Source organism: Ips typographus, linkage group LG1, assembly GCF_016097725.1.
Source record: "Ips typographus isolate SLU linkage group LG1, UJ_Ityp_2.0, whole genome shotgun sequence".
NCBI lineage: Eukaryota > Metazoa > Arthropoda > Insecta > Coleoptera > Curculionidae > Ips > Ips typographus.
Window position 1 is genome coordinate 27,398,180 of NC_138422.1, and position 18,171 is coordinate 27,416,350.

The window sequence follows — 18,171 nt, forward strand, 5'->3', positions numbered from 1 at the left end:
ACTAAATACGTCATCGTGACGTCACATTTGCTTTAGCCGAGTCTTGCCTCTTGAGAGAACAATATAACGAACGTAGCATTCTACAGAAAGGAAGATTTGTAAACTGACAGTTGTCATTCGGCCATTTTTATAACCGTCAATCTGCCAATAAAATGATGTTGATGTTTAAGAAAGCCGAAAAAATAAAAAGTTTCCAATCAGAGAGAAATTTAAAAATTTAAATATCCGGGGCATTTAAATATTTGGATATATGTAATTTGATTTAAGTGATTACAGCGGAAAAATGGGCAAATCAGCAGGTGCTAAAGGCCCAAAGAATAGCTGTGAGAACAGAAACCAGAATAGGGAACCGGATCTCAAATCAAACAACTCAATTCAAATGGAACTTGGTAAATAATTAATTGTTCATTTCCAAGCATCAGAAACCCAGTTTTTCTGAGATTCCAAAAAGTCCAATAGAACTTGAATTTCTTTTTCTTACATCTGAATTAACCATTAAACCACTCACTGACAGGAATTTGATGAAAAAATTGTTTTTTTTAATATTTGGGTCTAGTGTGCTGACTATTTTTTTATTATTATATTTATTGTGACCACACATGTTACCTTTTCATAAAGTATGGATTTTTATTAAAGAGTGATTGCAATATTTAAAAACCAACCAAACTTGTTATTGATCACACCCTGTTTAATTTTCTAAAAATGTAATCATTTTATATAGGCTAATTGAAGGCTGAAGCAATATTTTTCTAACTGGTCCACTAGAATATGTATCGTCTCAGTCCATTAGCTGAATCAAGCTGGGTCCATTTTGCATGCAAACTGTATGAAAGAGTGTATGGTGTTATTCTTGACAAAGTTGTGAGAAAAAACTTATAGAGTAGCTACAAATACATAAACATTAAATATTTACTGGTATGACTACAAGACATTATCGCAAATGGTTAACAATATGTAATACTTATGTATTTTTTTGGTTGGCTAATCTAAATCAACTGTGCACTTCCCATGTAAAGTCTTGTTACTTACTGGTACAATGATTTTTTGAGTAAATAATAAAAATGTAAGTTAAAAATAAGACCATGTAAGCTTCCTGAAACTCAATAATAAAATTTCAATGCTGTTTATTATTAGAAAGAATTTTTATTGAAAAAAAACTGGTAGGGGGGCACTGCATGTTTCTTGGTATATCAGGATAACCTTAACCTCTAAAAAAAAATTGTATGTTGTACTTTTTTCAAATTTTGAATGTAAAAAAATTCATTTTTTTTAATTTACTTAACTTGAACATGCGCCTAATAAGTACCCAGTGCATGTAGTTGCCGGGTTTCTCTTACTGGCATAACCGAAGGGCTATCAGATCTGTACACACCCCTGGTTAGTGCCTAAGGCTCTTCTTTTAATAAAAAATAAACCATGACTACTATTGTCTTTCTTCTACGGTACGAACCCCCTTTTCAACACATAACAATAGACCAAAGATAGGTTATTTTTTGATGCACTATCAAACCCTGAAATATAACGCATTTTTTTGTGGAACACCTTGTATATTACCAAGTTAGAATTAGTGTTCTTTTTTATGCCACTCTGCAGATATGCAGGCAAATTATGATTTTATAACTTCCTTATTTTAAGTCTTAGAGGGTGGTGCACCACAAATGCAAGGTGCAAGTTTTTTTCTAAATTTAGTGAAATCATATATGAGCAAACACCAGTTTTTCCCTAAATTTCGGGAAAGGAAATTTCTAGATTTTGACGGCCTTTGTAATTTAAAAAAAAATCTTATTTTTGAACCATCAGACTTTTTATGTTTTTTTTTCCAGAACTATTAGCTTTAAAAACCAAAAATGCAGAGTTAATCAAAGCATATGCAAAACTAACTCATGATTATTATGAATTAAACAGGGAAAGTTTAAAGCTGAGAAGGGACTTAGTCGAACTGCAAGCACAGCATCAGGTAGGTTATTACATAAAACATAAACCATAATACATGCTTTCTTTTTTCAATGTGTATTTGTAGTCTCAAGGATCTGCATACAAAAATATGATGTCAGAGCTAAAAAATTGTACTCCCTCCGTTATGGAAATTGCAAATTTATTCGTAAAAATTAGCGAAAATAGTGCCACAACTATGAGTAAGTCACAGTTTTTTTTTTTAACTTTTGCTGATAAATCTCTTTAGGACTGACACCAAAAACCAAAGCGGTTACTCAACCAGTAAAGCCGCATACAGTTAACGGAACTGTTCTCATGAATCCCACTATATCTTTAACTCGAATGTCTGGAAGCCGTAATGACTCTGTGGCTGAAAGTTGTTTACCCTCTACTTCAAGTGGCAGTCGTGAGTATAATCCATTTAGGACCATACTGCCGGATGACGATGGTGATGATGATGATTCGGCAGAAGACACCCAAGATGAAGTAGTACATAAGACAGAGTTTGTATTTTGTATATAAAAAATATGAATTTTTAGGATAACCACATTCAAAATGTTAGGGTGCAACGAGGTTTGAGTCGAGCAGAAGACTCTTTCAACGTAAGTGACAGTAATCCAGAATGTAAGTTGTATTTGGAAGCGAAAACTTTGAACGTCGTCCGGTTGACTATTATTTTTTTAGTGGCTGAAATGATGGATTCTGGTGGTGAGGAAAATGAACCTGCACAAGTACAGTCAAGCCCATCAAAGTGAGGAAAAGTTTTGGACTGAATTAATCAGAATAATTTTAATAAATTGGTTATTATTTTAGTGGATTGAGTACAATTCTGGAAGAGTCTAGAGCTGGCAGTATTGGTGAGGTAAGTTCATTTCTGCTAATAAATAACAGAGAGTATGAGAATATAATAAAGATGTAGTCTGTTTAGTGAAAAAACGTATGTCGGTAATTAACTGTGTTTACCGATATATACGACAGTTTTTAGTCATTTTTAAACAATTCTTATAAGGTTTACAACACTTGTAGATGCCACTGGCGCTTTTTAGAACGTTGTCAGTGGCATTTAGATGTCCTTTGCAGATTCAAATTTGCCCAAAAAACCCCTGACAATTTAAAACAATTCTGGAATGGTTTAAAACACTTGTAGAGGCTTTTTAGAAGGTTCTCGGAAGCATTTTAGAGACACTTTTAAAATGACCCTAGAGGATTCTAGCAATTTAAATCAAACAAGTTTTTTAAGGCCCTTTTTGCTTCTGGAAATAGTCTAGAAAAGTCTTCATATAAGGCATTGTTCCTTTTCACTATGCCTGAACATCATTTGAACTGAACAGAGTATTAACATGACTCAAGCTGTTTATATTCGATAATTCTGGAGACTCCAGACTATGATATTAAATTTTGTTAAAAGTAACTGTTCCCAAATTGCTTCATTAAGTAACACCAAAATAATTTTGCATATTATATCTCGACTTTTTGACAAACATTTTGTGATGTATGCCCGTGAAAAGTTATTCGCGTATTGTGCTCGCTTATTCTCCAGAAAACCAAGTTAAAACATTTCTGTTCTCTGAATTGTGGGCTGTTCAAGCAGATAGACAAAGGAAAAAGCGCCCTGAAGTGCATTACTGGAATTGACTTGGTGTTTATACACTGTTACTCGCATTAAATTAGTCATTATTGTATTCAATGTTGCCAGGTCTACCGTTTTTGTGGATCTTCTACCGTTTTCCTGTTTTTGTTTTTGTATTCAATCTACCGTTTTTAACCGGCAGTTCAAACTTTGAACACCACTGATTATACTAAATTTTGTAATGTTTTTTCAAGTTATTGGATAGGAAATTTAATGCAGATTCGAAAAATGTGCTTAAAACAGTCTGTTGCTTATTTCAAGTGGATTTTACCAGCGATTTTGTCCTTGACTGTCCTTTCAAACTGTGTTTTTGCCAGTTCAAATTTTGACACCGTTTTTCTTCCTGACTGTACCAAATTTCGTAGCTTTTTTTATGTTATTGGATAGAAAATGTAATAAGAATTCCGAAAATGTGCTTAAAACAGTCTTTTTCTTATTTCAAGTGGATTTTACCAGCGATTTTGTCCTTGACTGTCCTTTCAAACTGTGTTTTTGCCAGTTCAAATTTTGACACCGTTTTTCTTCCTGACTGTACCAAATTTCGTAGCTTTTTTTATGTTATTGGATAGAAAATGTAATAAGAATTCCGAAAATGTGCTTAAAACAGTCTTTTTCTTATTTCAAGTGGATTTTACCAGCGATTTTGTCCTTGACTGTCCTTTCAAACTGTGTTTTTGCCAGTTCAAATTTTGACACCGTTTTTCTTCCTGACTACCAAATTTCGTAGCTTTTTTTATGTTATTGGATAGAAAATGTAATAAGAATTCCGAAAATGTGCTTAAAACAGTCTTTTTCTTGTTTCAAGTGGATTTTGTCCTTGACTGTCCTTTCAAACTATGGCCGCATCTGTTTTCACGCTCCATGGAGTGAGCAGAGCGTTTTTGACAATGACGTAATTTGACAGGTGGTCAAATTATGGTTTTGCCAAATTTCGTCATCATGACGTCAAAACGCTCTGCTCACTCCATGGAGCGTGAAAACAGATGCGGCCATTATGAATACTATACATGGTGTTTCATAAGTAATGATAAATAATTCAATGCCGGATTTCTGGAACCAAAATAATTCGATTTACCACAACTTACCTCTGACGAAAAGTTAATAGAAACAGAAGTACAGGGGGTCAAAGTTATTTTTTTTGAAATGGACTTTCTTAAATAACTGACGAAAAACTTGGAGTTTTTTGGTAAAACTGGATATTTGGGGGTTTTTGATGATGTTAAATTATATTGTTACGGTTTGGGCCTACTATGCTCGATACTCCATGAAACCGATGCGCCGCAATATCTGGCCGGGCGCGTATTAAAGTAGGCCACACTTAGGAAGCGGCATACCTGGAAGAATCGAGGCAAATCACGAAGCGTTTCGCGGTCATTCTAGAACGTGGTTTGCGAATATAAAAGAAGCGGCGTTGACGACGGCGTAGTTAGTAGAAGTAGTGGATTAGTGAATTTGGGAACGCGGTAAAGTTTAAATAGCGAAGTAATTGTGGAATTGTAGTAGTGTTTTTAGTAGCTGTGTTAATTATTGTACGGAGTGTTTGAAGTGTAAATAAATTTGTCAATTGTTGAGTTAAACTGACTTTGTGTGAATCCACGGGAAAATCGTAACAATTGGTGTCAGAAGTGCGATCAGACTTTAGTGCGACGTGAATTGGAACTAAATTTCGGGTTAGAGACTTGTGTTCAGAACCGGACTAGATATTTTCGGAACAGTGGTGTGTTAAATTTATTTTATGCCAGTAACAAGACGTCAAAGTGCAAACATGGAGGCCCAATTTGCAGCTATTATGGCAATGCTTGAAAAACAAGAGGAAAAACATGAAAGGATTCGACAACAAGACAAGGAAGAACAAGAAAGGATTCGACAAGAACAAGAAAGGATTCGACAACAAGAGAAGGAAGAACAAGAAAGGATTCGACAACAAGACAAGGAAGAACAAGAAAGAATTCGACAACAAGACAAAGAAGAAGACAGAGAGCGGCAAGAAAAACGTAACGTAGAAATATTGAACGGTCTAGCGGGGACCAAAACAGAAATCCAAGAGTATGTATCCCATAGTCTCAAAAAGATGGAGTATGACGTTCAGGTAAAATTAGACGATGTTCGGGAGGACATTAATAAAATTCAGAACGATGTTCGGGAGGACATTAATAAAATTCAGAATGATGTCGAGATAAAGTTACGTGACTTAGAGCAGAAAATTGACAGCAGAGGAGCCAGCTCTACAGTGATCACCGGAAACGGGCTCAACAAGATCAAGCCTCCCACATACGACGGTCAAACTTCATGGGCAACGTACCAACTCCAATTTGAGGCCGCTGCAAATGCAAATAGATGGAGTAACGAGGAAAAGGCTGTAGCACTGGTGGTGGCATTACGAGGACCTGCATTGGAGCTGTTACAGACTCTGCCTATCGCCCAACAAAGCAACTATGACGCATTAGTAGCTGCATTAGAACGTCGTTATGGGGATCAACATAAGAAAGGACTGTATCGAACGCAATTAATGGCAAGACAGCAGAAAACTGGTGAAAATCTAGAAGAGTTTGAAACCGAAATTCGTCGCCTTGTGCATCTGGCTTACCCAGCCGTCCCGGATGAAATCCAAGAAGAACTTGTGGCACAGTATTTTGTAGATGGGATTCGAGATCTGGAGGTGAAGAAATGGCTGAAGATGTTCAAAGGGAGCAACAACAGCGAATTACTGGTTCGAGCGCTGGAAATTGAAGCTGCGTGCAATGATTTAAAGCCAGAGCCTATTCAAGAGGAAAGAGAACCGCCAGCCGATCATGTTGCTACATCAATAAATAAAATTGAATCAATGGTCGGCCAATTAGTGCAACAAATGGCAGCATCAGCAAATGGTCAGTCCAGACAGTTAGAACGGTCACGTCCGATCACGAGAGTGGAGTGTTATCGATGCGGACGTACGGGACACATTAGAAGGAATTGCAGACAGCGGTCTTGTTCTCCAAACCCACAGTGTCGACGAAACCAGGACATCAGAACAAATCACCGGAACTCCTCTGCTAAAAGAAACATTACATGTTATATTTGTGGACGTAAAGGACATTACCAATGGAATTGCAGACAGCAGTCTCGTTTACCGACCCCGCAGAACTGGCGTAACCAGGAGCAGGAAATGAAGAACCCGGACGGACATTTACCGCGATATGTAGAGGATCGTCAAGCTTTGGATAGTGACTTAAGGTATCGGAAAGGACAAATTCATAATGGTTGGAGGATTGGTCAAATCGCGATGGTGACAGATAAAGGGGCTACAAAAAGAATGAAGAGCTGCGTTTCTAAGGAGGACATAATAAAAGGGCAGCGCTCAGACTCTGATTTGACAGTAATCAGAAGATGGTTGGAGAAGGATTTGAAACCGGATTGGCAACAGATTTCCAGATATGGACCAACAGTAAGGGGTTACTGGTTGCAGTGGAATTCGCTTCGACTGCGAGATGACTTAATTACTCGCAAATGGGAAAGTCCAGACGGAAAACGCTTTGTTTACCAAACAATAGTGCCCAATTCCTGCAAAGAGAATGTGCTGCGAGAACTACATGACAGTCGCGGAGGAGGACACTTTGGAGTAAACCAGACTTTGGCTAGAATAAGAGATCGGTTTTACTGGATTAACTTCAGAAAGGACGTTGAGGAATGGTGTAAACGGTGTGACCAGTGTTCGTTACAGAAGGAATCCATCACAATTCGGGAACCTGAGAGAGAGAAGATGAAACCAAACAACGACCGTATGAAGATGACACGGGACCACAGACCAACTGGTGGCAATTATAAGGAAGGTGATGCTGTGTGGATGTTTCAACCCAGGAGGAGCAAAGGATTAAGTCAAAGATGGCAACGACACTGGGAGGGACCTTACAATGTGGTAAAAAGGTTAAACGACGTCACATACAGAGTACAACGCAGCCCCAAAGGCAAGATGAAAATTGTCCATCTGGACAGACTCAAGAAATACCAGGGACTAGATGAAGCGGATCGGGACGATCAGCTTTAAGAGGGGGGCAGTGTTACGGTTTGGGCCTACTATGCTCGATACTCCATGAAACCGATGCGCCGCAATATCTGGCCGGGCGCGTATTAAAGTAGGCCACACTTAGGAAGCGGCATACCTGGAAGAATCGAGGCAAATCACGAAGCGTTTCGCGGTCATTCTAGAACGTGGTTTGCGAATATAAAAGAAGCGGCGTTGACGACGGCGTAGTTAGTAGAAGTAGTGGATTAGTGAATTTGGGAACGCGGTAAAGTTTAAATAGCGAAGTAATTGTGGAATTGTAGTAGTGTTTTTAGTAGCTGTGTTAATTATTGTACGGAGTGTTTTGAAGTGTAAATAAATTTGTCAATTGTTGAGTTAAATTGACTTTGTGTGAATCCACGGGAAAATCGTAACAATATTATCAAGTCAGTTTTAAGCAAGTGCAGAAAATAATTCGCTTTAAAATCAACCTTTTTCCCGGGATAGCCAAGTTTACCAATATTTTCTAACCAAAAAACGTATTGCAATTAAAGTATTCAGCTCAATGCATTTATGAGAAAATTTTAAAGAAGTTGTGGTTGAAATATGTTTATTATTGTTCCAAAGTATCTCAACAGCATTTTGAATTTTAATTAATAATTTATCTCAGTTATCTATCATTTCTTAAAACACAAAAGGCTTCAGGTATTCCCATTTTCCATACACAAAGATCTGGAGGAGATCTGGATTAAAATTGGAACTTTGGCTTTCCCGATCATTTCAATGATTCGGAAAATTTGTATTTAAGTAATTTCTCATTTGCAATGAGAAGTGAGCTAAACTTCATCATCCAAGAAGATCACAAATTGCAATCATGTATAGCACCGAATTCTTTAGGTGCAAATATCTCGAAAACTGTTGATCTTAGACCAACTAAGTATACCTTTTTTGTTAAGAAAATATTGGATAACAGATATTTCGATTTCAGTTGTTACTTCGTTTTACCAGAATAAAGCTAGAGCGATTTTAAAACAAATCATTTTTTGTGGATTGTGTCCACTATAAGCTGGCTTAAAACTTAGTAAATAGTCAAATTTGGCATCCTCAAATACCTAATTTAAGCAAGAAACTCCAAGTGGATCGCAAGTTTTTTAAAAAAATACCTTTAACCTGCTGTATTTCTGTTTCTGTTAACTCTTCATCTAAGGTAAGATGTGCTAAATCGTATTATTTTTAATAAATGCCATTAAGTAATTTTAACAAAATGGAAAATTGTTAAAATTTTACAAAGATGTGTTAGCAGCAGCAAACAATGGTAAAGAGCAAGGTGAAAGCAACATTAATAAAAAATATGAGAAGAATGGAAATGTTTCTGAAAACAAATCTATTTACATTGGAAATAACAAGCTCTCTAACCAATTTATATTACTTAATAAAGCGTTATCGATTTTCTTACTTTGTTTTAGGTCAGAATTTTTTTGAGTCGATTATCAGACCAGGACATGGCGCTGGAAACGCAAAATAACACCAGAACTTCAATAGAAGCCAGCGTGGCCGACAACACTTACTTAAACATCGAAACGACTTTAATAGAAAATCAATTGATGGGTGGAAGACTTAGAACGGACATTATGGTGTTCTCACCCAAGGGTAATTCGACCAGATTGGGAACGATAAGTCCTTACGGGGTAACCGTATTTTTTGTGTGTTTTGGTGATATTTAGTTTTGTACTTTTAGGATCTGGATGAACTCAAAGTTAGTTCAAACGAAATTCAAAGTGCTGTAGTGACGCCGAGTGTTAATATTGAAGGAAGTCTGTCGGTAGGTTATGATTTAACTAAATTTGCTTGTTTGTATGTGGTTTTTGGTTTTAGAGGTTTGAAAGTCGCATTCCTACACCTTCTATGTCAGTTTTAGGGGACATTGACAAAGGGAGTTCACGACTGGCTATTTTGGCAGAGTAATTTTTGATCGTATTGTTGTATTACTTGAAGTTTTTTAGTTGGTTTTTTTTGTATAGGGATCCGGATGGATTGTCACCTATCAGAGCTTCAACTGTTACGAAAAGAACTAAAAGAAAGACGAAACGTCAAAGTGCAGATTCATTTCACAACGGTGATAGTTCGCCTTTAACCGCGCGGTCTAGCAACGTTGCAACGACGTCCACATTCAATTTTGTGCTTAACTCGCCTACCGTAGTGTTGGAAAAGTTGGAACATATGGATACAAGAACTGCTTCAGCAGAAGAAGAAGAAAACGAAAAGCCTCAACAAAGTTCCAAACCGAGGAGTAAAACGAATCGTAAAGTTTCGAAATCTAATAATAAAAGTCCAAATATGCCAGCGAAACGGGCTAAGATTGATCACGAAACGATTAAAGATATTCAGATAAGACTGTCCAAGGTGATTTCTCCAGATTCGTCGGAACAACAGGATAATGAAGAGTCTATTAGTGCAGGGTAAGTTTACACGACTACTACTTTGGTTTCGTTTCACGCACGCATTCTGCGTTTGTGTTCTAGTAATAAAATATACTATAAATAAGCGGACTTTAAAAGACTATAGCTCAGTTTAGTGTTGCCATTTTCAAAGTAATTCAGCTTTACTGAATAATGCACATTGATTTAAATATGTACTCGTATACTCTTCACAAGAAAAATATGAATTACGCATATTTTATTCAAAAAGTCGAGCAGGAACTCTAAAACTATTTTGTCAGTTATCACTTGAAATGCCAGATTGTCAGGCACAGCAAGTAAGATTCTATTCTCGCGGAGTGAGTTTACCCGTGTATTTTATACCAAAGCAAATCAAAAATATCTTGATCGAAATAACATTTTTTATTTATGAGAAGTCCACGTTTGGATCATAGAATTCCGTCTAAATTTGAAACCTAATTTATTTACCAAAATTCGCAAAGATGTATCACCAATATGTAGTATTTCTTTAACTATAAGCTCTTGATTTAGGTTCTGGATGATTACATGTTTCTCTAAAATAAATACAACAAATTAAAAATTCAATAAGACATTCTGAGTGATGCTGTAGTATCTCATATCTCATTTTCAGATTGCAATCCACTAATTTTATTTTAAACCCGCTGGAAAACATTTTAGACGCTTATTTTATTTTTTCTATGACTTTATTATTAATATGTTTGAAGAAATTTTTATGAAAAATCTATAATGCAACCCAAAAATCTCAGTCTCTGGAAACAATGAAATGTTAATAGATGTTTCTTACAAAAGTAGATATATTTTACTATTATTAACATACTATCGTTGTACATAACATATAATGTATTTCGAACATCCATTTTAATGCTTTCAGATAAACCAGTGGTCTTGGCCCGTCGATAACATCTCGATTTACGTTTTCTAGGTGAGGAAATCATAAGATTACTTGCTTGCTTTTTCCGAATCGAATAAACAGTTTTGCGGGAAATTTTCAAAGCAGCTGCAACCTTCTAGTATCAAAAAATACATCAGTAAGAATATGTAAGGTCTTAAAATTTCTTATTTTCTTCCTGAACAGATGATAAAGCTTCTAAAGGTCCTCCATTGGTTTTTTCCAATTCAAAATATTCACAAAGGTTAAGAATTAACTGCTGGGCTTGTCTGTGGAAAATTTTTCCAGGCATTTTCTAAAAAAATACTGTAATCGTAAGTAATTCCGAATTTAGGAAAAACCAAATGGCTAAATAAAAACCATAATAGACACTCCTACTTTTTTTTCAAAACAGGTTAGTAATTGTGCCAATTTTGGTTAGATCGTGACAGCCGACATAAAAAAAATAAAAATATTAATAATAATATTATGAAAGTACTTACAGAATGTTAAAAGCGTAGAAACAATAGCTCTTAAAAGAACTGTGGTGGTGTGGTAAATAGAAAACTTTATAAATGATTAACAACACAAAGAAACGGAAAAGAATTAATAGTAAACAAATCAAATAAATTTCGATGGTTGTCAAACTGACAATGACTGAAATAGAAGCGCTAATCAGTAAATGTTTTTTTTGGAAGACATTCACTTAGATATAGTCAAATTTTTACCCTTTGAGAATGACGTCATGCAGGTGAAAAAACACGCATGTCTGGAATTAGATCACAAGTTTTAACCTACAAATGCTTTGAAAAATTAGTGTGTTCAGAAGTGAATGATGATCAATTGGGATGACATCTGGAAACTGTTTCTTTTCGTACTCCAAAAAAAGCAGCACATTTAGAATTAGCATTTGGGCTTGCTCATTGTAGCGCATCATTTTTATACGTTTGATATTTGTTTATATCAAAGTGACAGTAAATGTCAACGTTTTTAATTTGACAAGATGACAAAATTAATAACGTGCCTTTTTTGTTAAAATTGTTTATTTCACATGTTTGATATGCGAGAAACAAAGATGTAAAAAGATGACGTCATTCTCAAAAGGTAAAAATCCGACTATATTTACCCTTTCTGATAGTGAACAATAGACAAGGATGAAGTCAATAATGCATGTCTATTTCTAAATCACAGGGGGATGACGCACGGGTAAACTCAGACCGCGAGAACAGTACAAGGGGATCATTTAAGTGGGTTTTATAGTAACACTGTATTTTTAATAAATAAGTATGATTTTACTTGATAAATTAGGAAGGTGTTGGGATAACATATGATTAATTATTCTCGTTTACTTGAAAACAATCATCCTACATTTTTGTTTAATTTTTTTATGCAGATCTCGAAGGCCACCAAGAGCAGCTAGACCCAAAAACTTGAAAGAAACTTCACTCGTCTGGTAAGGGTAACGATATTTAGTAGTTGCGTCTGTACACTAAATACATTGTATTACCGTTTATTTGGGTGATTACCTACAATAACAAAAAATACAGGGTGAAAGTAACGCAGTACACACGCAGAACCACCAACAAATTATGTAAATATCAAAGTTGAAAGCAGTTGTCATCTTTAAAATCATAAGATAAGAATGAGTACACTTACTCCAAGAAAATTATACCGCCAATTCGCCCTGTATTAACATAAACAGTTTTTTTTACAAACGCATTATAAACTAAACATTTAACACGCTACTGAACTATTAAAAATATCGTTTTAAGGTACTGGTTTAAGTCACTTGTATAAATAAGGCATGGTTTACACATCTTCTTAATCATAATCGTAATCATAAACTTACCTGGACTACTTTGTTTACTATGGGTTGTTATGAACAAAAATTAAGTTACGACTATGTCTATGGAGTTGGGTAGTCTCGGCCTTACTATTATGCGACGTTGATATTATGAAAAGCATATTCACAAAATGCTTTTAAATTGGATGCCAGCTTTCAAACAAATTTATTTTTGAGGGCAATGGTCATTATGAAATTATTGAAAAATAAAACTGGTTTGACTGTTCAAGAATTTCTCAAATATGTATCAAGAATCATTGAAATTTTTAATGCGTTTGTGGAAAAAATATTGTATGCTTGGTATTCGTGTTAAAAGTGCATTTTTAAGTCACGCATGTGAAAGTTTCAATACAATTCTGGCTATTAAATGACAGTGTCTGTTTTTCAGCAAAATGCGACGGATGTTTTGAAGCCCCCAGAAAAGACTGTTGTTTGTGTTTGAGTAGTTTTGTGGTTTAGCTAATAGTCCATTGATTGATTTTGATAATTGTACGGTGATAATTCTTCTCTTATGCATTATTGGTTCAACACTTTGTCATGATTTACGTACCTACTTCTTTACTGTCGCATCTAACGTTATTTATGTACGATTATATTAGATTAATAAAGTTATATTCATTGAGGGATTTGATTGTTATTTGCTTCTGTGTGTTGCGTAAAAACTAGGTATTCATTTAGCTAGAAAATATTTTGATTAAATTGAAGAAATGTTCTATTTAAACAGTTCGGGTTTCAAAATCCGTACAATTTTCTTAGAGACAGCAAAACTTACAAAGTTATCTTTTGGGGACGAATTTTAATTTATCGATTCTCAATCAATGGCAGTCGAGTCGACGAATATGGTTTAGTACCATCTATTTTTGATTCCAATATTTTGAATTTTAGTAATGTAAAAAGTATCACATACATTCATTTCGTTGTGTTCGTTGCTCGTTTTACATGTCTGCGATAATCAGAGTGTAAACTGTTAATTTTCGAAAAACGGCCCGCGTGTGTTTGAACATTTCATCCTCTTCTGCTTTTTTGATCGGAATCTTCATGCGCCTTTCCGCTTTGTTGAGCGCGTTATTTTTTTATTAGACGAAGAGATTTCTTTTTTACATGCACACTATTGTTCATCAGTTCAACGATAATTTGACTTGTAGAATAGTTTTATAATCGAATATTACCTACTAAAGCCAGAATGGGCAAATGTTGAAGTTAACACACATTGATGAAGTGGTCTCGCATGCAAAAGTGGCAATTCACTGTTTCTTTAGTTGGCAACGCTAATAAGCTCATCAACTGGTATACGTTAATAATCGTAAAAACATAATTAACTAATATGGCATTTTTATGTTAAACAGCAACGCGTGTTTTCTGCTCTAATTTTCATCAAGCTTCACTCGTTTAATTAGTGATAATTAGCGGTTGCGATTTGAGTATTTTTTTGTTCTTTTAACCAGCATTTCTAGTGTGAAAATAGACTAATAGTTTTGTAGAAGATCTTTTAAGGTATATTTTGCAAAAAAGGATGATACTCTCTGGCGACACTTCAGTTACAGAAATAGAACCTTTCCTTTCTGCATTACTTCGATTATTGTAAGTAACAAAAACAACTATAAATCAATTAATATTGAACTTTATTATTACGATTTTTGGCGTAAACGCAACCTCCTACATGCTGATCTGCTTTATGACACAGCAAGTTCCTTTTACATGGTATTTTTAGTTTGGATTCTGCCGGTCTGGTCAATTTTCTATTGGTAGTTCGTGAACATTGTTTGGAATAAGCGCCAGCGTCTCCTATCAATTCAATATCTTTAAAATTAGGAGTTATATATACTATGATCATCTGTCAGTGATTAGATAACTGAATATGCTTTTTTTATAATATAAGTTTAACATTACCATCAGAATTTTCTAGTTGGTTAGTAAAAACACTAGGCATAGCGGGTCTGCAAGTGTTGTGACTTTTAGTCGTGAATTTTGATAGTGGAATTCTGGTGCGTTGACGTTGAGTTTCTTCACGTAATCGCTGATCTACCGCAGTTCTGGTTTCTCTAGGAAACTGTATATCTTCCGGTAGTAACCCAGTTTCTGAGCCATTTGACCAGGACGTAGCTGTAAAAGGACAATTCATTTTCGATCTTCAGTACCAATAAGGTAAACTCACTGCTGCCATATTCCCTAAAATTGCTTGCGGAGCTTGCATCAAACTGGCGGCAATTGTTGCGTATTTTGTTCATCATTTCAATATAACCAGACTCCTGTTGTTGTCTCAGATTAACAGTCAAAGTCTTACTATTTTTAGGCCTCTGAATTGGACTTTGATAGTTTCCAGGAATTTTCGTGGGTTTCCAAACCTTATTCAGTTTGTCCACTTGCGCTTGCACAAAAGTTTTCTCTCTAGTTTTCCTATCAACCTCCTCTTTTTTGATAGCTTTTTCAGTTGGAACATCTCTGGTAGGTATCTCGTCAGAAAACTTTGACTTGAAACTTTCCTTACTCGCTTTCAAGCTTTTACAGCAATTACACGAGCTGGCTTGTTTGCTGTTCGTACAGTTTGATGGACGATAATGGAGCATCTGACTGTGTTTTGGAGGCCAGGGTAATCCTGTTGTGCTGGTTTTTTTGTCCAGTTTGGGAGCTTTTTTGCAACAGCAAATATTGTTTGTTTCTCCCTGTAATTAGGATTATGAATTAGGAATTATAATATTATTGGTGTATAAGTGTCTGCTGTTAAAGTGTGTTTTATGTAAATTTGTCAGTGTTGCCACTACTCTTGAATCACGTTTGAACATTCTCAAAGAATCTGGTTTAAAAAATTCAAAAATAACTAACATCTATGCCAGTAATATGTTGCTGGTTATTGACTGGTAAACCAATAGAAGCACAGAAAAATGTGTGTTATTTAGTCATTCTTCCTTGAAAAGATTCCGAGATATTTAAAAAAATTATTGCCCTCTAGTGACCAAAAAGAGTTTTTCCTAGATTCAAACGTTTTGTGATATTTAAGAAACTTTTGTATGGAGTTTGAAACATTTTGCAACAAGCTGTACTTTACATTACAAAAAATCAGGACCGTAACAATAATTATATTGTTACGTCACTGGTTATACAAAATTTATCATTGCGGCATCACTAAATAAGCAAATTATGATGAGTATAACCTTACCATTTTATCTTTACACGATGATCTTTTGCTTGTGCTGGTGGTCTTCATATTAACAACTTTACTTTGCACAGGTCCGGATTCAAGGTTTTGTAGGAGGCTTTTCATTAAATTGTGTTTGGGAAGATTTTTGCCTAGTTTGCAGGAGTTGCTTTTCCTGTATATGGTCTGTATTGAAGTGTTTTGACTCATTTGCTGCTCCTCCAATACTCTTGTAGGAGTAACGTTCTGAAACTGTTGTATTACCTTTGAAATCACTTTTTTGCTTTTGAGTTTGGATTCTAATAGAGAGTTTTCTGATGTGTTGTTCATATATTTGCTGCTCGATTTCGGTAAGTTTTCACTAAAAAATGTCATGTTCTTTAATGGCTGAACCTTGTTTTTGTCGTTAGTACCTAATGGAAAAAGTTATTCGTTTCTTGCAACAATTCTCGCAAGTTTCTTCAGGATACGACTTAATTTTCTCCACGATATCGTGGAAGTTTCTAGGTTTCTTCAAATCAAAAGGAGGTCTATTACTGTACTTGCTTATGATCATTTTTCGTTGTTCCAAATGTTTGTCTTTGTTCATAGCCTAATTGGCAAGCCGTCTTAATTTACCCTAAAATGTTTTTTTTAAGATAGTTTCGCGAATCTGTAAAAGCATTTCATTCGCGAAACCGTGGTTACGTTCATTATGGGATACTACTATACCATTGACCTTAAAATTACCAGTTTTAATCGGTCGGAGAATCGGATAGCGGAACTAATTGGCCGATTGTGAGTTAGGAACCAATTATAACTCAGACAAAACAATAATCAAATAAAACTGAACTCGCTCGTTTACCGCTTTATAAATAATATCGGTACAAAAATGTAAAACTTACCAGCGCTGGCTTAAAAACCGGATATTTACTGTCCCATCCCCCTTTTCAAATTTGTCCTGACAGAAATGTCAAGTGCAGTCAGATTACAGCAATTTGAAGCTTATAACAATTGAGAATGTTCCACGAACTGTTTAATAATGTATTTAAAAGCTTTCAAGAGTGAAATATGAGTGCATTACAAGGAACAAAAATTTGGATTGTTAAAATTTTAGTTGTTAGAAAAATCATTCGAATTGAACCGATGATGTTGAGTTTTAATACGAGTTTAAAAACTGTCAGCAGAGGCGTTCATTTCTGCTAAAATACACTTTTTTTTCTTAAAAAAAAGTTGAAACAACCATTAAGGTGTTTCGGTTTATGTATGAAAAAAAGAGGCATAAATGATAAATTTATTTACTTCTTAAACTACTTACAAAGTGTAAACATATTATCATGTATAATACACTTTACAGTTTTAACGTTTCCAGAAATTTTACCACCCAAATTTTAGCATATTTTATGTACTACACTATTGTACTGTACAAAATAAGATTTAGTTTATGAGATATAGGCAAAAACTGGCGGATTTCCCAACATTTTAAGGTTTTTGGTTTCCAGCAAGTAAGCACATAGGTTCTTCGAAGTTGAAAACTTAACCAGGGGATAAACATTCTATGGTACTATAAAATAACTTCTCAAAATTTTGTTTCGCAGATAAAAAGTACATATTATCAATAATTGAACTGTAATAAAAAATATACAACCTTTAGTAAATCAAGTTTTATGAAAACTCCGTCAAAAATATAATCAAAACATATACAGGATGGACGAAAGTGAAAGAATTTTGTTTGCACCTACGGCGTAAAACAGTTTTACGCATACAATACTACAACTTTTATATCTGGGCGTAAAAATTGGGTTTTACGCTGTTAGATTGAAATAAACTCAAAGTATTAGCAATTTTTAAAATCAGGGAAAGCGTTTTACTTCTAATCCTGCAAAATCACCAGGTAACTTAAATTAAACTTAGCCATCCAAAAATACAATTTTACTCCCAAATGATCCTGTAATGATTGCTTACGCCTATAAGTTTTCCTGGCGAAAACACTGATTTTGTCCCCTAAGGCCATACTAAACCACACTAGTTTGTTTAAACTGTTCTATGCAAATATGATTTGTGCGTAAAATGTTGTTTTATTAAACCGTTTACGGAATAAAAACTCTCATCTTTGTTTGAGGGCGTAATCTTTTTCTTTCAGCCCTTATTAAGAGTTGAATTATTGGACTTAAACTTATACTCTTTGTATATTTGTATACAAAGTGTTCCAAAAAAATAGTCTGTAAAATATAACAGCTTAATAATTTCTTTATTAAATCATCATGTTGTTACATTAGGAGTAGTAGTTTATCCACATATTTTAAGACCCTGGTATACTGATTTGGAATTATTAAATA

General features: G+C 34.9%; 2 protein-coding genes across 3 annotated transcripts; one reads left to right on the top strand and one right to left on the bottom strand.

Annotated features, from left to right (window-relative positions):
• The first annotated feature begins 133 nt into the window (after window positions 1–133).
• On the top strand, window positions 134–13,339 carry LOC145740050 (uncharacterized). The gene is made up of 13 exons (XM_081995378.1): window positions 134–389; window positions 1,824–1,957; window positions 2,021–2,135; window positions 2,183–2,421; window positions 2,475–2,559; window positions 2,620–2,686; window positions 2,749–2,797; window positions 9,014–9,235; window positions 9,286–9,369; window positions 9,423–9,508; window positions 9,569–10,006; window positions 12,268–12,327; window positions 13,106–13,339. Exons 1-13 carry the CDS (start codon window positions 284–286, stop codon window positions 13,125–13,127), a joined length of 1,707 nt encoding a protein of 568 aa, XP_081851504.1. The 5' UTR covers window positions 134–283; the 3' UTR covers window positions 13,128–13,339.
• A 983-nt stretch (window positions 13,340–14,322) lies between these two features.
• On the bottom strand, window positions 14,323–16,952 carry LOC145731720 (uncharacterized). 2 transcript variants are annotated; one of them, XM_081983635.1, is made up of 6 exons: window positions 16,738–16,952; window positions 16,267–16,472; window positions 15,875–16,214; window positions 14,873–15,380; window positions 14,608–14,820; window positions 14,323–14,517 (listed from the first exon to the last, which is right to left on the bottom strand). In XM_081983635.1, exons 2-6 carry the CDS (start codon window positions 16,440–16,442, stop codon window positions 14,327–14,329), a joined length of 1,428 nt encoding a protein of 475 aa, XP_081839761.1. In that variant the 5' UTR covers window positions 16,443–16,472; window positions 16,738–16,952; the 3' UTR covers window positions 14,323–14,326. The 2 variants fall into 2 exon arrangements, with proteins under 2 accessions (XP_081839761.1, XP_081839770.1); XM_081983644.1 differs by having other exon boundaries at window positions 14,323–14,502; window positions 16,738–16,941.
• Window positions 16,953–18,171: the final 1,219 nt, after the last annotated feature.

Excerpts from the sequence above, each read along its gene's own strand:
- LOC145740050 (XM_081995378.1), top strand. The coding sequence starts at position 284 with ATGGGCAAATCAGCAGGTGCTAAAGGCCCAAAGAATAGCTGTGAGAAC. Across the intron at positions 9,236-9,285 it reads GAACGATAAGTCCTTACGGG|GATCTGGATGAACTCAAAGT; the intron begins GTAACCGTATTT and ends TTGTACTTTTAG. Across the intron at positions 12,328-13,105 it reads AAAGAAACTTCACTCGTCTG|CAAAATGCGACGGATGTTTT; the intron begins GTAAGGGTAACG and ends TCTGTTTTTCAG.
- LOC145731720 (XM_081983635.1), bottom strand. The coding sequence starts at position 16,442 with ATGAACAAAGACAAACATTTGGAACAACGAAAAATGATCATAAGCAAG. Across the intron at positions 15,381-15,874 it reads CATCGTGTAAAGATAAAATG|GGAGAAACAAACAATATTTG; the intron begins GTAAGGTTATAC and ends TCCTAATTACAG. Across the intron at positions 14,821-14,872 it reads TTTTAGGGAATATGGCAGCA|CTACGTCCTGGTCAAATGGC; the intron begins GTGAGTTTACCT and ends GTCCTTTTACAG.